Here is a 22,236-nt window from a genome sequence, read left to right as displayed (position 1 = left end):
TGTAGGGGAGGGGTGTGCAGGGTGGAAGGGAATGAAGGGGGGAATGGGACAACTGTAATAGCATAATCAATAAAATATATTTACAAAAAAATGAGGGTTTTACATAAGACATTATCTAAGGTTCTGCTCCTGATTTCCTTAAACTACTAGTAGTTCTTTTGTCTTATTAAATATCAATCTAGATAATACATTCCAACCTTTTCTAGCCAAAACACACTGAAAAGTAAAAAAAAAAAATTAAATTACGTTCAGTGGTAATATCTTCCTTAGTTATTACAATGTGATTTTTGTCTACATATTTGAACACTTGTACTTTAAAAACAAACACTGAACTCTTATTCTCATGGCTATGGCTAAAACAATCTATTACTATCACTAGATGCTGCCTCCTTAGGGATACAGATCTGCTTGCTTTTGGGCTGAGTAACTTCTTAAGCTCCAATTTCTACATGCCAACCAAATGCCAATTTTAGAAATAAAGAATGTTGCTATTTTAAATGAATTACATTCTTTGGGAGAATACACAGAAGTTTAGTACACAAGGAAAGGAGGAACCAGGAAGATACCAATATTCACAGTGTTACACAGCACCTTTCCAGAATGATTCCCGTATAAAGGAAAAAACTGGGGGCAGCATATAAAAAATACTTTAAATAGACACATTCTTAACTAAACTATTTTTATATACAAGAATTTGGCATGTCATCAGACCATGGAATTAACAGATATAAATATATTCAACATGTGTTTTACTCACTCCTGGAAAGATAAGGCTTTGGGGAAGTATTTTAACAAAAATTGTTTCATATTGTTATTCACTTTTCTTTTTTATATGCCAATCTAGTTTTATACCTCAAGAATACATTAATTCATAAATAGCAGAAGAGGGTAGGCCTTTGAGAAACAGTATCCTGTATGTTGCACTTAACTTGCAAATATAACAGAATGAAAATAAGTAACTATGAATAAAAAATTTGCCTTGAGCCCTAGATGGTGTGGCTCAGTGGATTAAGCATAGGCCTGCAAACTAAAGGGTCACTGGTTCGATTCCCCATCAGGGCACATGCCTGGGTTGTGAGCCAGGTCCCCAGTGGGGTGTACGTGAGAGGCAACCACACACTGATGACTGATGTTTCTCTTCCTCTCTTTCTTTCTCTGTCCCTTCCTCTCTCTCTATAAGTGAATTAAAAAAATCTGCCTTGAAGTGCTTCTAGAAAGTATAACTTTGTATAAACTACTTTGTATTTATATTATACTATTTAGCCAAATTTACTAAAATACAAAATCTATAGTTGTATCATTTACTTTCATACATTGTTGTTTTTCATCGCATTTTTTTCCTGTAATGAAATCAATATAGCTGATTAAGGGGAGTGAGAAGAAATAAACTCAAGAAAAGAAAAATGAAAAAAAAACCAAGAAAAATAAAAACAATAGTATTAGGAAGGATTACCTGTGGGTCATTCTCTACGGGGACATTTCTGTGCAGTCTTTCTACCTCTGATCATTCTGCAAGTCTGGAAGTCCCTTCTTGGGGTCCAGGTGCCTGCTTAACATTCCTGGACCCCTTCATATGGTGGAAATAAGTTTTGGCTTAAAAATTATATTTAAAATATTCTATTACATCTAGCCCATTAAGGTACCAATTCCAATGTAAAAGGGTGTTAAACCAAGGTCTAAAATGCAACTTTAAGAGAATATAAAGAAATTTAAAGAATCTGGGGAACAATAAAAGTGGTTTTCTGTTAGGCTCTTTAGAAGGCCCAACTGCCTACACTTCAAAGGAAACTTATGATGTCATCTTGAACAGCTGATCACTTTGTAGCCTTTATATAGGAAGATAAAACACATCTCACCATTATTGGGTATCTAACTATGTAGCACACACTGTGCTAAGTACTATACAGAAGAATGCTGGCTTTTTATTCTCATAAATACCATGTATACACACACCTCTTTTTTCTCTGCAAAGTTTTAAATTTCTTTATGTCAACCAAATACCAATTTTAGAAAGAATGAATGTAACTATTTTAAATACACTACAAAGTTGGTGCCCGGTTTTCAGATTAAAATGGACTAATTTTATGGCTTGAATCAGATGCATATAAATCCAATGTATTAAATAAAGCATTTTTGCATATATGTGGAGACATGGGTATTTTGTAAGTAGTGGAGACACGGGTTAAGAACATGAGTTTTGACTTCACACACAAAGCCAGGTTTCAGTCATGGCACTACTTCATATTTGTGGTGACCAATAGGAGCTCAACATATTGGTGATCTTGGGTGAGTTACTTAGCACCTTGGGACCTCATCTCTAAAATATAATTAAAATTTTTACCCAATAGAGTTGTGAGGGTTAAATAAAAAAATACTTCAGATCCTAGTCTTAGGTAGTAATGTCTCTGTTACTTAGATATCATTGTGGAATATAATCGCACTGGAAGGTTAAAGAGATAAAAAATAGGGTTTGATAAACAATTCCATGGTAATGGTGTTTTTCTCTAATTTGGCTTTATTTTAACTAAAAAACAGTAGGCACATAATCAAGATGAACTGGGATATTATTAAATATAAGAAAAATGATAATATTAACTGAATGCATACTACGTGCTACACATCTCACCATTTAACATTTTTTAGTGTTTAATAAATAAAAAACTTGTAGAAGTTTGAGTAAAAATCATTTAGTATTTTCTACCCAAACTCACAATTAATTATGGTCTGTACATACATCCACTAAAGAACACTCAACCTATTTAGGTACCCTAAAATAGATCTAAGCAACTAACATATGAATTAAATCTCATTATGCCCCCAGAGCAGCGCTGTCCACTCAGCTTTATGCATTCACATGAACAAAGATGTATATTAGTGGGTGAAGTATTCTGAAGCAAGGGACTCTTTTTTTCTTTCATCTTTCATTTGTTTCCTCCTCATACCCCACACCTAGATTTGGTACCAATGCCAACAATTGCCACAGATCTGCTATCGTCACCGTAAGCACAAAGAAACCCAAGCCAGAAGAGTGCCAGCAGAGTTGGCAATAGTCACAGAAGGTTCTGGATATGTAATAATTAGGAAAGAAATAGTGAAGGAGAAGTAATCCAGGAAATAGGTGAGAGACAACTCTGAGTGAACCCCTAGTTTCAGCAGAAATAGCATATAGGACTGTCCTTAAAATCTTTAAAACAGATCAGACCCGTAATACAATAGCACTAACCTAGAAAACACGTTTCTTTACAAAGGCCTGTAGATGGAAGAGTAGGTATTAAAAAAGGAAGAGCAGAAATATGATAGCAGAGCAAAGGAGTAAAACACAAAATAATATCAAACAGCTGAAATAAACCAAAATTATAAATAGTAATACCTTTTAAACAATAAAGGCTAATAATTCAGTATATAAATAAGGACACACTTGATAAAATTCTTATAGGATTCACCTCTTTTACAAAAATACTGTGAAAACAGCCCCCAAAACCACATGTCAAAATCAAATACAAAAATTCCCTTTTTGAGGACTGTTAGCAACAACATTCCCCCACTCCAAACTCCAAAAAGGACACTAAGTTGCATTTCAAAAATTCTCCCAAAGATTAGATTATAAGTGCTTCTATACCTTGTGTCTACAAAATTACTAATTTGGGTTTATGACAAAATAGAAAGAGTCTTTAAACTACATGCTTAATCAGCAATTTTTACCCTTGCTCATTTCGTGGCACATGTAATTACTAAAATTCTGTGACACACCAAAAAAATATTTTCTGCCAATCTGACCAAGAAAGTAGGTATAATTTTTATTCGTTCACCCAGACAGTTATTGTGTTGGCTGTTGTCATTTTTTAAATTTATATAATCTAAGGGAAAAGAGATCAGTGCCCTTGACTAAACAGTCAGGTACTGCATGTTTTAAAAATTCTTGTGGCATGTGCCATAGTACACAGGTTGAAAATCACTGTGCTAAGTTAACAATCGAAAACTGTTTAACATCACACACACAAAAAAAAACCCACCAGAAAAACAAAAGAGCACCACAGCTTGAGTACATCAATGAACTAATGCTTAAGATAAGACATGGAAAAACAGTACATTTCTCCCTAAAATCATTATTTCCATATCAGAGTTTTGTAAAGAGCAATGGGATAGAATGACTTACCTGTGGGACCACATTCTGTACATATGATGGTGGATGTTGCTGCTTTTGATGAACAGCACTTTCTATTGCTACTTTAGCTACAGTGCTTGGATCTGCTCCTGCTGGCACCGCAACCATTGTTGCACTGCAGCCAGCATTGTTGGGATCACTGATTGTAACAATTCTAACGCCTACTTTATTTGGAATTCCTGTGACTGTTTCCCTATCATTATCTTCTGCTGGCCTCTTTACAGTTTTGCATTCTGCTGTGCCATTTGTAGACCGAACGTCAGATGATAGGGCAGGAGAATGGGATACTCTCGATCCTGAGTGGGGAACTACCATTTGATGCCCCTGTATAACAGAGGTTGTAGAATGCGGTGAGACAACTACACTTGGGCGTTGCTGAGGCACATCTGAATTCAAACTTGAAGCTAGAGGTCCATTAGGCAAATCAGTACCACTAAATTGCTGTGTTGCCACATTTGAAGCTTCCTGTATACTGCTCACAGATGGTGAACCACCCAAAGTTAATATAGGTCCATTAGAAATTCTTTCTAGTTGATCACCTTTGGCAGTATCTTGCTGAGTGGCATCTAAAGTCCCTGGTGGTTCCATTGGAGATATCTCACCATTTCCTACATGATTGGAAGTTTTGTGATTTGGAATGTTTTTGCTTAAATGGGAACCATCTCCTTTATCAAAATCACAAATTCCATTAACTAAAGGTTTTCTCAAATCACTTTTGATATCCTGCATGTCCATTTGTTCTGAGTTCTGTTTTCCAGATGCTCCATTCTCACCTAATTCTAATGATGGCCCATTACTAATGATAGCCTCACTTTGAATTTTCCCTGAGTTTGAAGGAGGTAGACTTGAGTCACTGTACTTTCTTCCATTTAAAAGACTTCCCACCTGCATTTCATTTTCCTTTGTATCCCCATTGCTGGTGTTGGTAGTTCCTCGTCGGCAGGACGGGTTCTCCATGACTTCAATTTTACGTTCATGAACATGTAAACCTGTTGCTTCTTTTGCTTCCTCCTCCTTTTGGCAAATTATTTTATCACCTTTGAATGGGGGAGTAGCAGTAGTACAAGATGATTGTCCAGCTGGAGATGCTTGACTGGCTGGAAGTGTTTGCACCTGAAGTCCAACTCCTGCCTGGGTCCCGCTCATGGTAATTCCTGCTGGAGCAATGAGCTGAGTTGCATTTCCCTGACTCACAGTTGCAGTTGCAAAACTTGTATTTGGCACAACTGTTATGGTTACCTGGTTTCCGGAAGTCCCTTGGAAAATGGTTGCTGGGCTATTTGAGATCAGTGGGCCTGGCAATATTTGTAAGTTCGAGATGGGCACAGTTTGCACTCCCCCTGTGGGTGGCATTGGACTTTGGACCAATTGAACATTTTGCTGCCCAACCAATAGCTGCTGTGCTGGAGCCTGCCCCTGAACTCCAAAACCTGCTGCTTGGTTATTGGCCACCTGGTATACCACCTGAGGGCTAGGAGCTCTCGCATTATTAGGGGGAGGAACCTGTGGAGCTGGGAGAATAAGCTTACCACCTGGAGTTGAAGGACCACGTTTTGGAAGCAGCAACTGTTTTATCAGACTTGACTCACCAGAGGCAGGCTGACCAACTCCTGAATTTGTTTGCTGTGGTTGAACTTGCATCTGTACTTGTTGTGGCTGCTGAACTTGTACCTGTACCTGTTGAGGTGGGGGTGCTGGTGAATGCTGCTGCTGCTGCTGCCTTTTCACAGATAGCATTTGACTGACAGTAGGAGGTGGTCCCTGTGATTGAGGGGTGGAAGAAGATGACATGGCAGCAGGGACTTGGTTATTAGAAGCTGGGACAGGTGATGGTGAGGAAGATGGAGTTATGTTTGGTTGTCCAGTTAGCTGAACTGTCTGACCAGCTGGAAGAGCTGCTGGATTAGCAAGAACAATTTGGTGAATAGCTGGTGCATAAGTTTGACCTTGTTGAGCTGGCTGGCTTACAATCACTACACTTTGTTGGGCTGGCTGCTGTGGTTGTTGAATGGGCTGTTGTACCACCGTTGATGAAACTTGCTGAGAAGGGAGAGGTTTTGGTGCAATGTTCTGAAACCCTACCCTTGAGGGTTGTGGACTTGGGACACCAGCAATGGTAACCATTTGTCCTGTAGCTACCTGAAAATTCTGTACTGAAGTTGCTGAGACAATATTGGATGCAGAAGTTGTTACATACTGTGGAGGTGCTATGATAACAGTGTCTTGTGGCTGGCTACCAGCTGATGTCTGTTGAGATGAAGTTTGCACAGGTTGGGGTGATGTGGTGATTAACTGTTGACCCTGTGAAACTGTAGAAGTACATGCTGGTATGGTCTGTACTCTGCCAAATATATGACTTTGTGGGACAGCTTGTTGAATTACAGTAACAGGAGTACCAGAAGGTATCTGACCTGGTACCACCGTGTGTAATGGAGACTGTTGTGGAATTACCGATGGATGGTGAAGCAATGTCTGGGAATTTACAACTGTAACAGGTTGTGGCCCTGCACTATGATTCTGAACCACAGAACTCTGTGCAGCTCCTCCTCCCACAGCAATACTGACAGGAACTGCTGTCTGGGGTATAGAATTCTGGATTACTGTAGCCTTAACAACTTCACAAGGAATTGGAGCTTTATTCTGAATGACGGTCACCGGAGCATTTTGCTGCTGGTGGGTATGAACTGAAGGATTTGGTGGAATTCTTGAAACAGTCTGTGCCATAGTATGAACACCTTGTACTGGAAAAGACATTTGTGTTGCAGTCAAATTTGAAGATTGGTTTGTAACAGGAGTCCTCTGAAAATGGTTTCCTACAGTTTGTGGTCCATGAGGGATTCCTGAAAATATAGGAAGAAAGTCAAAATTTATAATAAAGTGACTGAAAAGCTGCACGCAGAAATTCTTTTACTTAATAGAAGTGAAAATAGTTTTAAGAAGTTAGTATCTAGCAACTCTGCATCTAGAAAAACAAGGAAAAATTATATATTTTAATGTATATAATATATATTTTATTAACTTGATAATATTCAAAACCATACAAATTAATACCTGCAGGAGAAGGACTTGAAGATATATCAGGAACAGAATCCACACGAACAACAGGAGTAGAAACTGCTTGCTGCTGATAGTACATCTGAATGGGAAGTGGTATAGCCCTCCGTTTTACTCCTACTACATGAATATGCGCTTGCCCGCTATTACTGGAATCCTCCACTCTCTTCACTGAATGATTCGGAAACACCGTTCTGTAAAGTACATAGTACTCAGTTTTAATAACTAGCACACTAGCAAAAAAAACATTAACTTCTAACAATGTTTACACAAACACAGCAGCAGTATATTCATTGCTACTCATGTATGAACCAGTGTGATTCATACAGTTATATTCTGCAAGGGTGGGAAGTAAAGAAAGAAATATAAAAGATATATTCTCCAATTTTTAAAGTCATCATTTATTAACTTTGTTGGGTTTTAAACAATTCTACTGCATATACAATGAACAAAAAAGCTGCATGTAGGCAATGCCTATTTTACAAACTTGGCAAAATGTCAAAGAGCCTTAATATTTGAAGAGAGTGCTGCCATATCTTTAACACATTTAAAAGTAGGTAGAAAAAAAGAAAACTTAATTTCTTCTTTCTCTATCTTTGATAAACCTCATAACGTCCAAACATAAACACCAGATGTGATGTCCAAAATTTCCTTGAATTTAAACTTCCACCATACTACAACCTAACCATATGGAATTTTAAGTAGTGAAGATATTTATAGGTATAGTCTCAAGAACAAGAGGTATGGTAAGTGATACAAACTGACTTTAAAGTTAAGGACTATGTATCCTACCTAAGACATTTATAAAATCCAGTTGATGTTAGGATTCCACCACGAGCTAATTTACTGCAAGTTGAGAGGTACTCAGAATACATTTCTGCTCGAGAGACAGAACAATCTGGATTTACTTCAAAATGAGCATTTAGCCTAAAAGAGGAGAAAAATAAATGGCATTATGCAAGACACTATAGGAGAGTCTATATTTAAGTATGCTAAAACCATTTAAAGGCAATGTATTATGTATTATAAACTAATAATTATGCTTTGTCAAATATTACTGTTTCACATATTATTAGCAAAAATACATGCTAGGTTTCAGTTAAACTAAATCAGAAAAAGAGATTAACTAATTGTACTTATTGTGACGCAAAACATCTCTAACAACAAAATAAAAACTGTGCTCACATCTCAGTGAGAGCAAGCAACAAATATTCTACAATAAATAGTTTTATTTAGTGAATATCTACTCAGGTTCCTGTCCTGTAATAATCAAAATATAACAGAAGTTCCCAATGATGAGCTACTGGAGATATGGAAAATGGAAGAAAAACTGAAGTTAAACTTTGTTAGGCTGTTGGATGAAGTTCCTTCAGAAAAAACTTACCCAAGCTTCCAACTACTCCCTAAAGTGATACTCGCCATGCTGCACACTCCCAATCCCCACTTCATAGATTTCTAGTCTTAATGCTGCACAAATTAATTCAAACTTCAGCTTGTCTTTTTCATAGAGAGACTTCCATTTATAAGTTAGGATTGGAGGCCTAGTTATCTTTATGGGACTCATCCTAGGACTCTCTCTATATACATAACAGGTCAACATACAGCTGTTTCTTATAAACTGCATCAAATAGTGAGTATGCTAAAAAACCAAGCCTCTCCTCTTCCCCCCAGAAATAGCAAAAATATGCAACTGAGTTTTATAAGACCAAACCTATACCTAACACCACATACTTTACATTGGATGTGATATGTACTTTTTTCAACTTCCATAATCCTTTGAGGGCAGAGCTTTCAAAATTGGAGACCAAAAACTTTTTTGGTCTCAACGTAGAAGATAAACATTTCAAAACATTGTTGGAAGAGATTCATCAAGTATAAAGGGTAATGTTATGACAATACAGAAATGAGGAAAGCAAATAATTAGATATATTTTAAATTATAAACCTGATTTAAGTAGAAAAGTCTAGAGAAAATTGACATTGGAACAGAGATGTGAAAGCACCAAAAATATGGAACAACAGAATGAAGGAAGCATAGAATGAGAAATAATGTTGGAAAATGGCAGAAAGGGATCAAGGAAAGAAAATTTTAAAATTAATACATCAGTGGAAAGTAATCTTTATTTCAATCTGTTAATCTTTTAAAGAATTTAAGTTAAAATTAAAAAATAATGTGGAGGTAACTATCTAAAATGAAATCAAACCAAGTTTACATTTATTTTTTCAGAAAATGGCTGAGATACAACCATTCAATCTTCTCAAAAAATACTGTTTTCAAAGTTGCTTATTTTATTATAGACAAACTATCATTTGATTAGTTTCTCTTTACTCACAAGAAGGAAAAATTAACTAGCAATGAATAAGAAATTTTGCTTTTGATGAAAAAGAAGAGACATTTAACAACAAAATCTGGCTTTATTTTCTTAAAGTCAGTCCAATTCAGTTTAAATAAAACATTAATTTAAGAAAAACAAATTCTATAATTCAACAAACCTTATTTTCTACAAAGTCAAAAATAACTTTTTCACACAAATTTTACTTTGAAAAGTGGTGTAATTCAATAAAATTCCAGTCAAAGACATAATTCTGGAGATTCTGATAAGTATTTTTCTTTCAAATTATTCCAAAATACAGGTGAAGTGGTTTTATATTGTCCTTTCAAGTATAAATGATATTCTATTCTAATTAAAAAGAAATACAGGATAAAATATTTGGATGACTGTTGAAATACATTTCCTTTGCTCCTTTTTGCTTTATTCTTCTCAAGGATAAAGCCTTAATAGAAATAAGCAACTTACCACTGACAAGCAAACTTCTCACTATCTATTTCCACTATTCCTGGGGGTGGAGCAACATGCTGCGCTACAACTGCTCTGGAAGCTAAAGAAAGAAATACATTAGCTATATCATTTAAAAAATTTAGTCACTATATACCATATTTAGTTCATGGACACTGAACCAATGAGTATCTTTTAAAAAGGTGTATAAACACAATGCAAATGTACAAATTTGAAAAAAAACTTATAATGGAGCATGCATTATACCAGGCACTATCTTAGATGGTTTATTTGAACAATTTTTTAAATTCACAATCATTCAAATAACAGTAATAGGGATTATATTCGCTAATATAAATTCTTTTCTCCAAGGGTCAGACCGTAGATTAAATACTTTACTTACATTATCTTTCTTAATTCTTGTGTATGATGGGTACAGATAAGGAAACTGAGACTCAAAGTGATTAAAATAATTAGCCCAAGGTCACACAGCTCAATGTAAGAAGCACCTGACACTTTAGTTACAGATGCATACTGTATCAGAAATTACATCACTTCTGAATTTAAAAGATGAATACTGACGCTGTGAGTGGCATATGTAAAATTTCTGAAATTAGGTGAACATAAAGCTGAAATGCTATGCTATATAACAAAGGAACTAATAAAAACATGAAAAATGAGTTAATATAAATATGAACCTTACATGTTTATATTAAAATTTAAAATTATACTATTTCACTACTGAATCAGCATGATTTTATAGTTTTTACACTTATAAAGTATAACCACTTTCTTGCAGATGACATTTTAGCAAAACTTCTCAGAACCCTCAAAAACAGCACAAATGCCTTTCTAAGTGAATGGAACTAGAGGTACTCCACAGAACGGCCAAATCTGTGAATGATCTGAAGCAATTCTGACCTTTGTTTGATGATCAGTCCCCAACCCCCTCCCACTCCCACATTCCACTTCCTGCTTTCACTGGACTAGAAGCTAGTATCAGTCACTTAATGAACATTTACTCTGCATTAAGTCATTTATATTATATGTTTCAATATTATGTATAGGTCTAAATTTAATTATCCCCGTTTTCCAGATGAAAAAATTAAACTCAGAGATTACTTTCACAAAGGAACACATGATGGAGATAGCAGAGCTGGTGTAGCTGGAAAGCCTTGACTTATGAGTGGTGGATTTGAATCCAGGTTTACTCATTTCACAGGCCATACTGTGGATATGCTGCTTCTTAACAGAATGTAATTAGAACCAAAATTATTTTCCTGGTGCAACCTCATCTTATCTTTTCCTCTACTCCTAACTTAATGACACTGTCACAGTAAATACTTTTCTATGGTCTGAACCAATGTAAAAATCAATTTTCTCCATCAATTGTACCTTGAGAGTATACCCTACTTAGGCTAAAATCTACTGAATCAATTAACAACCAATTTGCACGAAACATAAAAAATTATGCATAACTTTACAAATATAATGAAGAATGATGTAGCCACAATTAAAGTATAAATATAAACCAGGAACATATATTACTATAAAAGTTGGTTACAAACTAAGAAACTTTCCTTCAGGATATTCTGAGACCTTCCAAAGGACACGAAGGCACTTACACTTTAAAAAGAATCAATTTCCAGATACTCAACTTTTATATACATTACTTCTGACAACTGTTGCCTGAGTGTATCATCTACTCTTTGATAATTGCTCTTCTACCATTTTGGAACAGAAAGTCTTAAATCTCACCCATCCTCAATAGCACTGCAGGATTATGGTTAAATGCGTGACTCTGGAGCCAGAGAGGCTCTTGACTTCCATCACTCAGCACTAGCTATGCAACTATGGGAAAGTTAACTAACCTCTCTGTGTTTAAAAATGGAAAAAAGTAATAGTACATTGCCCTCATAGGTCATGAGGATTAGAGGAGCTTATATGTGAGTCACTAAAACAATGCCTGGTAAATAGTAAGCACTATAATGTTAGTTGTTGTTATTATTTAAAAACCCTTGGAACACCCAAGGGAGAATCGGAAACAATAGTGTCCACAAAGCCTCCTTTTAACCAAGGTATTATAGTAGGGCTTCCTTTCTATCTCGGTGTTTTATTTATTACAAGGCAATGTCAGGCATTAGAAATGAGGTATTTTGGCCCTTTGGTGTGTTCTGAATTCAGCTATATTATAGAATGATGACAATTCTTGCTGAATGTCCTTCCCTTCTCTAACCCTGGACTACTGTCCAAAGAGTACCTATTACTTCTGAGACAGAATCTCATGTAAAATAAAGCACAGAGAATATTTTAAGGAAATAGTGAAGGTGGTGACATCTTATTTCATTCAGATGACAATCTCATAGCAACTTTACCACAGAATTCTGAAGCAAGGAAGGTAAGAATGCACATTAACATATTTTCTTGGACTGAAAAAATAGTGGGCTTTTTCTAAGTAACAGAAAGCAAGGTTGATTATTAAGTAAGATACTTTTAATAATAAACACTACCTTTATTAGATAGGTTATATAGCAGACAGTTTTCATAATCAAATGAAGTTAAATCTGCAGTGCCCAACCAAAGTTTTACAAAAATGTATTCAAAGCACATGGTAAAAACACTTTATCAAAAAGCATTGTTTTAGTTTTAAAAGGAACAGTATTTTTAAGTTTCCTAACTCAGTGGTCTTCAAAGTACAGTATCTAGACCAGCAGCATCAGCATCTCATAGGAACTTGTGAGAAATGAAAATTCTCAAGTCTACCTGAATCAGAAACTCAGGGTATGGAGCCTAAAACCCGACGTTCAAACCCACCAGGTGATTTTGATGCACAATGAAGTTTAAAGCCACTGGGCTGACACTTCATAAATAATGTATTAGACTACACAAGGTACACCGAGTAAAAGAGAAGCAAGTATGATTTATAGCCTTATCTTGATAGTATCTTTCTGATATATTTTCAATAAATGTTTCTAATGACTAAGCAACACTTTTCTGAGTCATGTATTGTTAATTCTTTGATTTCAACAAAATCACAGAATAAGTTGTCAGAAGATCTTAAATATAATTTTAATAATTTTAAATAATTCTAATGAAGTTCAAAAAATTTAAAGTTTTATCTTCATCTATTTATTGATATGAACTAGGTTTCCAACTTATGTCTGTAAGAAATAAGAACAGATAAAAGTGATACTGAACTCAAGAATAAAAATATTCATTGCTAGACACACTTAAAGAACATGCTGCAGAGAACTAGGGAAAAAAAGCCTTGTCTATCTCATTAAGAGATGTACTTCCAATAGTTTTACTTTTTATTTCATAGTTATTTATAAAAATTTGCAACATATTTACTGTTGTTTGATGTACTATGTTACTAAAACTTGTAATTATAAAATAAAAATGTAAAAGTTTAATAAAGTAACAGGAAATTGAAAAACTTAAATTAAAATGTCTACATTTATAGCTGAAAAGTATTGATAAGGTGATGGCTATGAGTTCAAAGAGAAAGAGATATATCATAAAATTTCTGATATTAAGAGTCTGTATTTTAAAAAATGGGTCATGGTATCAAGATTCCACTGGATACAAAACATTTGATTTTTACTTTAAAACCAATTTAATATACAAAAAGATATTATTTGTAACTATATAAACTATGATGAAGAAATTTAGATGTCATCATAGTTTAACTTCACCCTAAAAATGGGTGAAGAATTACTTAAGTTTTCATAGTGAGGAGAAGAAGTGAGGAAAAACTTTTAAAGGTGACCATTCCCTAAGAAAGCAATATTAAACAAACTAGGGCATGGGCAGAGGGGTGGGGTGGGGTGGGCGGGTGTGGCATGTAGAGAGCCAAACCATAAACAGTAACTAATCAAATAATTAAAAAACAGCTTCCAGCAAAGATGAGGTGTAGGTAGACTCGCTTCACCTACTTGCACAACCATAAAAAGGATAACACCCGATCTAAAAACAAAAAATAACCAGAGATGCCAGAAAAATCAAATGGTATGGAAGTTCAACAACTAAGGATTTAAAGAAGAAACATTCATCCAGACAGGTAGGAGGGGTGGAGAGGATGTGACGTGGTGCAGCGAAGCAGCTCTTGGGTGGCAGCTGGACATTATGGGTGGTCCCACATTCACCTGTGGCAGAGAAACCAGGAGGGGCAACTTGGCAATGAGCAATCCCAGCCAGGCCAGACTGCGTAGCCCAGAATTCCAATGCTGGGAAAATAAAGCCTCATAAAATCTGGTTGTAAAAACCAGTGGGGAGTTGGGCAGTGGAAGAAACTGAAAGTCTCTCAGAAGAGTCCATTTAAAGGGCACACAGGGTCCTAGAACATACACAAACCAACCCACTCTGAGAATCAGCTCCAGGGCGGCAGCTAGAAGGGTGGCAGCTGCTTACTGGAAGTGGGGATAGTGACTGGAAATGGGGCAAGAGACAATCAAGTGGCACTGTTCCCTCTCTAACCCCTGCCCTACATACAGTGCCACAAAGCGGCAAAGTGGGTTGTACTGCCCTGGTGAATATGGAAGGTTCTACCCCTTACAACATAACTGGTGTGTTGACAGGGGAAGTCAATGCAGCTCAACCTAATACACAAAAACACAGGTAGGCTGCCTAGTTGAGGAGACAAAGAAATATGGCCCAAATGAAAGAACAGACCAAAACTCCAGAAAAAGAATTAAGCGACATGGAAATAGCCAACATATCAGATGCAGAGTTCAAAGCACTGGTAACGAGGATGCTTGGAGAAATTAGTGAGTACAGCCACAAAATAAAGAAAGAAGTGAAGGCCATACAAAGTGAAATAAAGGAAAATACACAGGGAACAAAAAGAGAAGGGAAGGAAACCGGGACTCAAACCAATGATTTGGAACAGAAGGAAGAAACAAACATTCAACCTAAACAGAATGAAGAAACAAGAATTCAAAAAAATGAGGAGGCTTAGAAACCTCTGGGACAACTTTAAATGTACCAACATCTAAATCATAGAGGTGCTGGAAGGAGAAGAGGAAGAGCAAGAAACTGAAAACTTATTTGAAAATATAATGAAAGAAAATGTCCCCAATCTCGTGAAGGAAATAGACATACAAGTCCAGGAAGCTCAGAGAATCCCAAAGAAGTTGGACCCAAGAAGGAACACACCAAGGCACATCATCATTACATTAGCCAAGATTAAAATGAAGGAGAGAATCCTAGAAGTAGCAAGAGATAAGGGGACAGTTACCTACAAAGGAGTTCCCATCAGACTGTCAGCGGATTTCTCAAAAGAAACCTTACAGGCAAGAAGGACCTGGAAAGATGTATTCCAAGTCATGAAAGGTGAGGACCTACGTCCAAGATTACTCTATCCAGCAGAGCTATCATTTAGAATGGAAAGACAGATAAAGTGCTTCCCAGATAAGGTCAAGTTAAAGGAGTTCGTCATCACCCAGCCTTCACTACATGAAATGTTAAAGGGCTGTATCTAAGAAAAAGAAGATCAAAACTATGAACAGTAAAATAACAACAAACTGTATGTAAAAGACAAACAAACTATGCAAACAACTAGAATAGGAACAGAATCACAGGAATGGAGATCACATGGAGGGTTATCAGTGAGAAGGGGGAGAGGGGAGAATAGGGGGAAAGGTACAGGGAATAAGAAGCATAATTGGTATGTACAAAATAGACAGGGGGAGGTTAAGAATAGTATAGGAAACAGAGAAGCCAAAGAATTTATATGTACGACCCATGGATATGAACTAAGGGGACAACTGCTAGAGGGAATGGGGTTTCTGGGTGGAGAATGGCAAAGGGATAAATATGAGACAAGTGTAATAGCATCATCAATAAAATATACTTAATAAAAAAACTAAAAAGCTGTCATTCATAATGAGCAAGTAATAAAGTGCTCACCAGATGAAAAATGAACTCTTTTAGTCCTTAGAGACCTATTATATGAGCAAGCTATAAACTTAACTGTCCATTTGTCAGGTGAGGGACCAAATCTTTGGTCGTGGGTGAGTTCCTTTGTTAAGTTCACAGGTAGTGACAAGGCAAAAAATAGCAGCTTTCATTGAAAATACCCTTGAATATTCTTGAAAAAGCTCATTATAGTTCAGTGTACCACTAGTAACTTACTAATTTCTCTCTTGGTTGGATAGTTTCTCCATGGCCCTCAATTAATTTAATCTTCAGTTTCTTGGGAGGATAAACATATACCTCCACCACTCACTTAACTGGCAATATAAATTATTTCATTTCTTCTTTAAGTTAAAAAACCATGAAGTATTCTGACCAGTGATCCCCCAATATGCACTGGCTGTTTGACATCTACTGCCTGTGGGTGAAAGCTCACTGAGCAGATTAGTCAAAACTATCTATTTTTTTCCTGCCTTCTATTATTTGTTCAGACTGTTGGATGAATTTAAGTAAGTTACATGCATATATATGATACAGATCTACCATATACTTCAGAAGAACATAATGGAAATCAATGAAATACGTGACATACTGCATACTGTGAGTAAATAAGAGTATCTACCATAATTTTGATTCTATGAACTAGCATAGAAGAGATATTGGGACTATGATTAAATGATAGGACAATAAAATAGCTGGAGAGATATGAGAGTGTGAACTGAGTCACAGGCCCTGGCAACTGAAGAGGCACAGGTATTTAGGAAGACTCAACAAGATTTGGTGATTAAATGAATGTGGTAGTTTAAGGATAATGACATTTTTGTTTAAAGGGTAGTGAGGGGCATTGAGAAAGATATAAATGTATTTCTAGGACGAAAGGAAGAAGCAGGCAACAAAAGATGTTAAGACGTAAGAATGAGAAAATGGGAAAGACTGATATTCAGAGCACAGATTCAGAAGAGGTTAACAGTTCTTGCTGAGACAAAATGAAGTTGAAGAATGAAGTTCAGATGACAACAAGTTTTTAAGTAGAGGATTAAGAAGTTGAGGAAATTATGCCACATAGTTGAGAAGTTATGCCATACAGTTTCCAGATTACCTGTAAAGTAAGAGGTAAAATAAACTGAGAAAATAGTATCCTCCATTAAAAACAAAATGCAAGTAAAAAGAAATGTCTTGGGAAGAGAGGTAGGAGAGCAGGTGAGATAAAAGATGAATTGTTTCTGATAGGACAAATGAAGATGCAGAAAGCACTCTACAAAGAGGCTGAGACTGCTAAACTAGAAAAACAATAACTCAGCCAGGAAAAAAGTCCAAACACTGGAGAGAATGCTGGTTATTAGATAGTTCTGAATTCTAATAAAAATATTAAATAGAACTGACCCAAGGGACTCCAGGAAGGGTGCAAAGTACACGTATACATGCTTGTCTATGTGTTTGTGTACATAAGCAAATGTGATTCTGGGCTCTGATTCTGCAGTTTAGTTCAAGTTTTAATATTATGGGGATATTATATTTATGTATTCTGATGACCATCTGAGCAAATTATAACATAATACATGATTGCGCTATTCTTGCCTTATCAATTTCTAATTACCAGAATCCTAAGAACCTCATTTGGGGTACTTATCGTTCTCAAAGTGGTTAATCTAATCCCTCACACTCCTCAAAATTCTGCTTAACTTCATTTCTCTATTACACTATTCTTTCTGTTCTCACCTTGATCCTGCTGCTCCTATACAAATATCTAAGAAATTAAAGTACATACTCAAGTTCTCCTTCACCCTACTACTATAAAATCTCAATTCCCCATAGTGCATATTTAAATTTATCCTTAGCATTAAATCTTATACACCAATAACCATACTGAAAAAGAATATATAAAAGCACTAACCTGGGGCAGATGCTACATGGATCTGGGTTTGAACTTGCTCTACAGCTTGTGTCCTAATTTCAGATAAAACTTGATGACTGGAACTTGGATGTTCGACAAGTTTTACTGCAGCTAGTGCATCAGGGCCAAACATCTGAATATCCATAGACACCAGACACACTAACATGTCTAAAAGAAATTAAATGCCAATAGTTATCAATCAATAATATTATAAAACAATCACACTGCATAAAAACTAATGCTGTGCATAATAGTACTTCTCAAATGCCAGCCTATAAATCACTATACATTAGAATTATCTGTGGATCTTCAAAAGATTTTTGGGGTCACTCTCTGAAAACTGATTTAGTAGCTTTGGAGTAGGGGCTAGGTATCTTTATTTTAAAAGAGCCTCCCAAGTGATTCTGATGTGTAGCCAGATTCAGGAACTACTTGTATAAAAGTGACATCTTAATTTCTCAATAGTATTTTTCATTACAGTCTTCATTTTTCGTATGTATATGAAAGAAATAATTTGAATCACTGAGTAAAATGTTAATACGACATACTTTAGTGAGTATATTTATGACTCACAATCCATGATGGAGGTGAGTTCCCTGGTTTAAGGGTAGTACCACTACCAGCAATAGAAACAGAAGGAAGTGTGTTTCACTCAGCTTTAGTTACTTAATAGCAGCAGCTGACAATGTGAAACAGAAAGACCTGCGCCCCAGAGAGTTAAACATAGTTTTGCTGATTTCAAATTTCATACGGAATAATAGAAATAAAAAAAGGAATAGGGAATACTAATAGTCACATACATCCTGGTCTCTATTATGATAGAAGTTTCTTGTTCATCTAAAACAGGCAGAATGAATAATACAAACAAATGTGTCTGAAAGGATAATGACTCCTTAAAATAAACAGTAAGCCCCTAATATCAACTGAGATTTGATACAGCACCACATTACGCTTTTTCTCCTCAATAAAGAAAATAACTTAAATGTTTCTTTAGTTTAGACTTACCTATACTCTTTTCTACTTTTGCAATTTTTGTGCAAGCTACATCTCCCATTTCTGTGAGCATATATAGCACCTCGAGTGTTGAGATTACAAGCAGCACATCAGGTAAAGTGAGATGACAAATGATCTCTCGGTATGAGTCCTGATCGACATATTCACAAATCAAAACACCATTATCTTCTGCTTTGCAAAGATTTCCCAAAATTTCCATGCCTGAAAAGCATACATACATAAAAATGTATCTATCTTTAACAGATGATAAAATGTTTGTGCACTTCAGACAGATGATAAAAAGTTTGTGCACTTACCCCTCATCTTTAGAAATCTATCCCTTGACATCAGGCATTTTGTAACAGTATGAAACATCAGATGAGTAGTTTTGAAATCAACAGGGTCCAATAAAAGCTAGAAAAAGAAAGGACACTATTATTGAGGTAGGCTTCTTCCAGTATAGGACATTACACATTTAATAAAAGTGAACAGAATAATGCTGCATAACTTTAAAAAATCTAATAACTGTAAACATCGCCATAACTAAATTTGGATTATCATTTCAAATACTTCTTTCCCACAAAAGTGTCTGATACTTCTATAATACCATTTTAGGCAAAAACTATGTATACGTCAACACTGAATACTCTATAAATATGGCAAATAATGCCACACTGTAAGATTTTAAAGTAAATACTGTCACTAACTATAAAAACTGTTTTAAGTTACTGTCACATGCTTACCTCAGCTGCAATATTTCCTAACGTGTCAAGGCCTAATTGCCTTAGAGAAATAAAATGACTATGTGCAGAAAGTAATAGGAAACGAAGACAGGTACGATTAGCTGCCAAGAGCTTAACATTGCCCTCCTCAAAAGAAAGATTTCGCAAAATCACTGCAATCTGAAGTACCCGTTGTCCTTCAATATCATTAATGCCCAGCTTTCGAGGTGGATGAAATAAAGATTCCCAAATCCATTCTCCTGATGTACCTTCTACAACAGAAAAAATATATTTTACTCATTAATATTTCATTATTATTGATATTTTAAAGTTCTTAAATTTTTTCTCATTGACTTACCATGAGACTTGTTTCTGTCAGAAATGAGGTCACGTACTTCATTATCATCAACAATGTCTTTCCAAAACTATAATGAGAAATTATTATGCTTAATTCTGACAATTTGAAACAACTATTCTATTACTTAAAAGTGGTCACACATACAACAAAACATTTCTACTTTTTTTAGTTCACAGACATCATTATATTTTATGTATTCACTGACACAAATATTTGATTTTCTATAGTTCAGGAACTTATACAATAACACACCATTCTGTACCGGGGGGGGGGGGTCTTAGCTTGGGACCCATAAATCCTTAAAATGTTTGTGAAAGAACTTAGGGCATATATAAAACTTGAATGGGGGAAATATGACATCTTTGTGTTCATTAACCTCTAACTAAAATTTAGCATTTCCTTCAACTCCAAATGTTAGAAAACAAGCCACAATAGTATTAGCAGCATCTGTGACATTGCCAACAATATAAATCAGGTATTTTCAGATCACTTTACAGCTATGAAAAATATCTACAAATAGGGTTTATGCCCATCAAAATTAGAATAGTCATCAATCCCATTAGTAAATTGCACATAACCACAGTGCTCCTGTTTATAGACACTCCAAGACACAGGGACTTAGTAAATCTGTATCTAGAAGAAAACCGAACAGCAAGTGGTGAAGTGATGTGTTCCTGATATGGTAACACAGATATTTCAGCTGCTTTCCAGTTTTCGCTACCTACAAAGTGTTTTTTTGTTCCATATATGAGAGAAAATGGTCAAAATCTATTTTTAATGGATTTTGTTTCCCAGGCCAAGGAACAAATGCCTTTATACCAATATAGCTATACAAAATGAACTTTAACTTCCCCTTGTCAATGCCATTTAACTACATATTTTGTTACTTCTGTAGTCATAAAGAAGCACACAGGCTTCTTGGCACTTCGAATGGTTCACTTTTTACTTCTAAACCCTCCGGTATATATATTTAAAGAATAATTGTATTTTACTCTGGGAATTAGATTATTTTGCAGTTAATGTCACTAATTTGAAAGAAAGTTCACCACCAAAAGACACCATTGCAAAAAATAAAAAAAGATAAAAATGTTTCACAACAACAAAAAACCTAGATGTATGACGAAAAAAGACAATGTTCAATAACCAAGAAAAAAAGGGTCACAGAAAATTCAAATAATAAAGATATCAAACATGAAATTCAAAATGATCACAAATAAAAGCTAAATCATCAAGGAAATATAATAATCCTAAATGCATATGCAATTAATAACAGAGGTTCAAAATACATGAAGCAAAAAATGGCAGAACTTTTGGGGATATAAACATTAATGATTACAGTTGATAATTTTAACACTCATCTCTCAGGAAATCATAGAATAATTATATAGAAAAGCAATAATAATAGAGAAACCGTGAACAATACTGTCAACCACCTTGACTTAACTGATATAAAAACTACATACAACAAGAAGAGAACACACATTCTTCTCAAGTCGTACAAAATATTCCCCAAGAAAGATCATATACTGAGCCCTAAAACAAGTCTTGGTAAGTTTAAAGGAACTGAAAACATATAGAATATCTTCTCTGACAACAATGGATATGATTAAACACCAGTAATAATAATAATTATGAGAATGATGCTGGTAATAAAAGCTAGTTTGAAAATGAACTGCCAGAAAACAAACAGCACACTTCTATATAACGCATGAATCAAAGACAAAATCACAAGGAAGATTAGATAATATCTTGAATTAAATGGTAATAAAAATTCAACATAAAATTTGTGAGACAGAACTAAAGCAGTTTGTAGAGAAAATCCATAGTTTTATATGCTGATATTAAACAAAAAGAAAAGTTTAAAACCAATGATCTAAGACTCTACTTTAAGAAGCCTAAAAGAATAAAGCAATGCTCAAAAAGTAGTATATTAAATCAACGCGAATAAATCGAGATGGAGTCATTGCTGTGTTATCTAAGAAGTATACATTAGTAAAAGTAGTAATTTACTCAATTAAAATTAAAATTATCATCTCTAGAGTAATCAATGAGAGAACAAAGTAAGTGTATAAACACTAAACTCAGTGATGGAAAATGAAATAATAAACAATACTCAGTCAAATCAATTTTAAAAAAGGTTAAGAAAGTAAAAGAAAGAAACAAAACTGAATAGGCAGGACATACAGAAACCAACTCAAAACATGGTAAATTTAAACATAATAACACAATTACACCAAAATTACATTTAATGTAAATGGAATAAGTATATTAATTTAAAAACAAAGTTTTTCACACTGAAAAAACAGACCACATGTTATTTACAAGTCATCTAAAAAATTAAGAATAAGAATAGTTGAAAGT

General features: G+C 35.1%; 1 protein-coding gene across 1 annotated transcript in view; it reads right to left on the bottom strand.

Moving 5' to 3' along the window:
* The window catches only part of ARID2 (AT-rich interaction domain 2), a 155,855-nt gene that overhangs the window by 44,421 nt on the left and 89,198 nt on the right, over positions 1–22,236 (bottom strand). Inside the window, exons 7-15 of the mRNA XM_037162322.2 lie at positions 19,876–19,942; positions 19,539–19,789; positions 19,113–19,209; positions 18,808–19,017; positions 17,803–17,970; positions 10,017–10,098; positions 8,012–8,146; positions 7,217–7,413; positions 4,157–7,005 (exon numbers count right to left, since the gene is read on the bottom strand). Coding sequence (XP_037018217.2) covers positions 4,157–7,005; positions 7,217–7,413; positions 8,012–8,146; positions 10,017–10,098; positions 17,803–17,970; positions 18,808–19,017; positions 19,113–19,209; positions 19,539–19,789; positions 19,876–19,942 — 4,056 coding nt within the window. The remainder of the gene's footprint in view (positions 1–4,156; positions 7,006–7,216; positions 7,414–8,011; positions 8,147–10,016; positions 10,099–17,802; positions 17,971–18,807; positions 19,018–19,112; positions 19,210–19,538; positions 19,790–19,875; positions 19,943–22,236) is intronic.

This window comes from Artibeus jamaicensis, unplaced genomic scaffold (genome assembly GCF_021234435.1).
Source record: "Artibeus jamaicensis isolate MK-2021 breed Jamaican fruit bat unplaced genomic scaffold, CSHL_Jam_final contig_233, whole genome shotgun sequence".
Classification (NCBI taxonomy): domain Eukaryota; kingdom Metazoa; phylum Chordata; class Mammalia; order Chiroptera; family Phyllostomidae; genus Artibeus; species Artibeus jamaicensis.
This window is presented reverse-complemented; position numbering and strand designations above follow the sequence as displayed.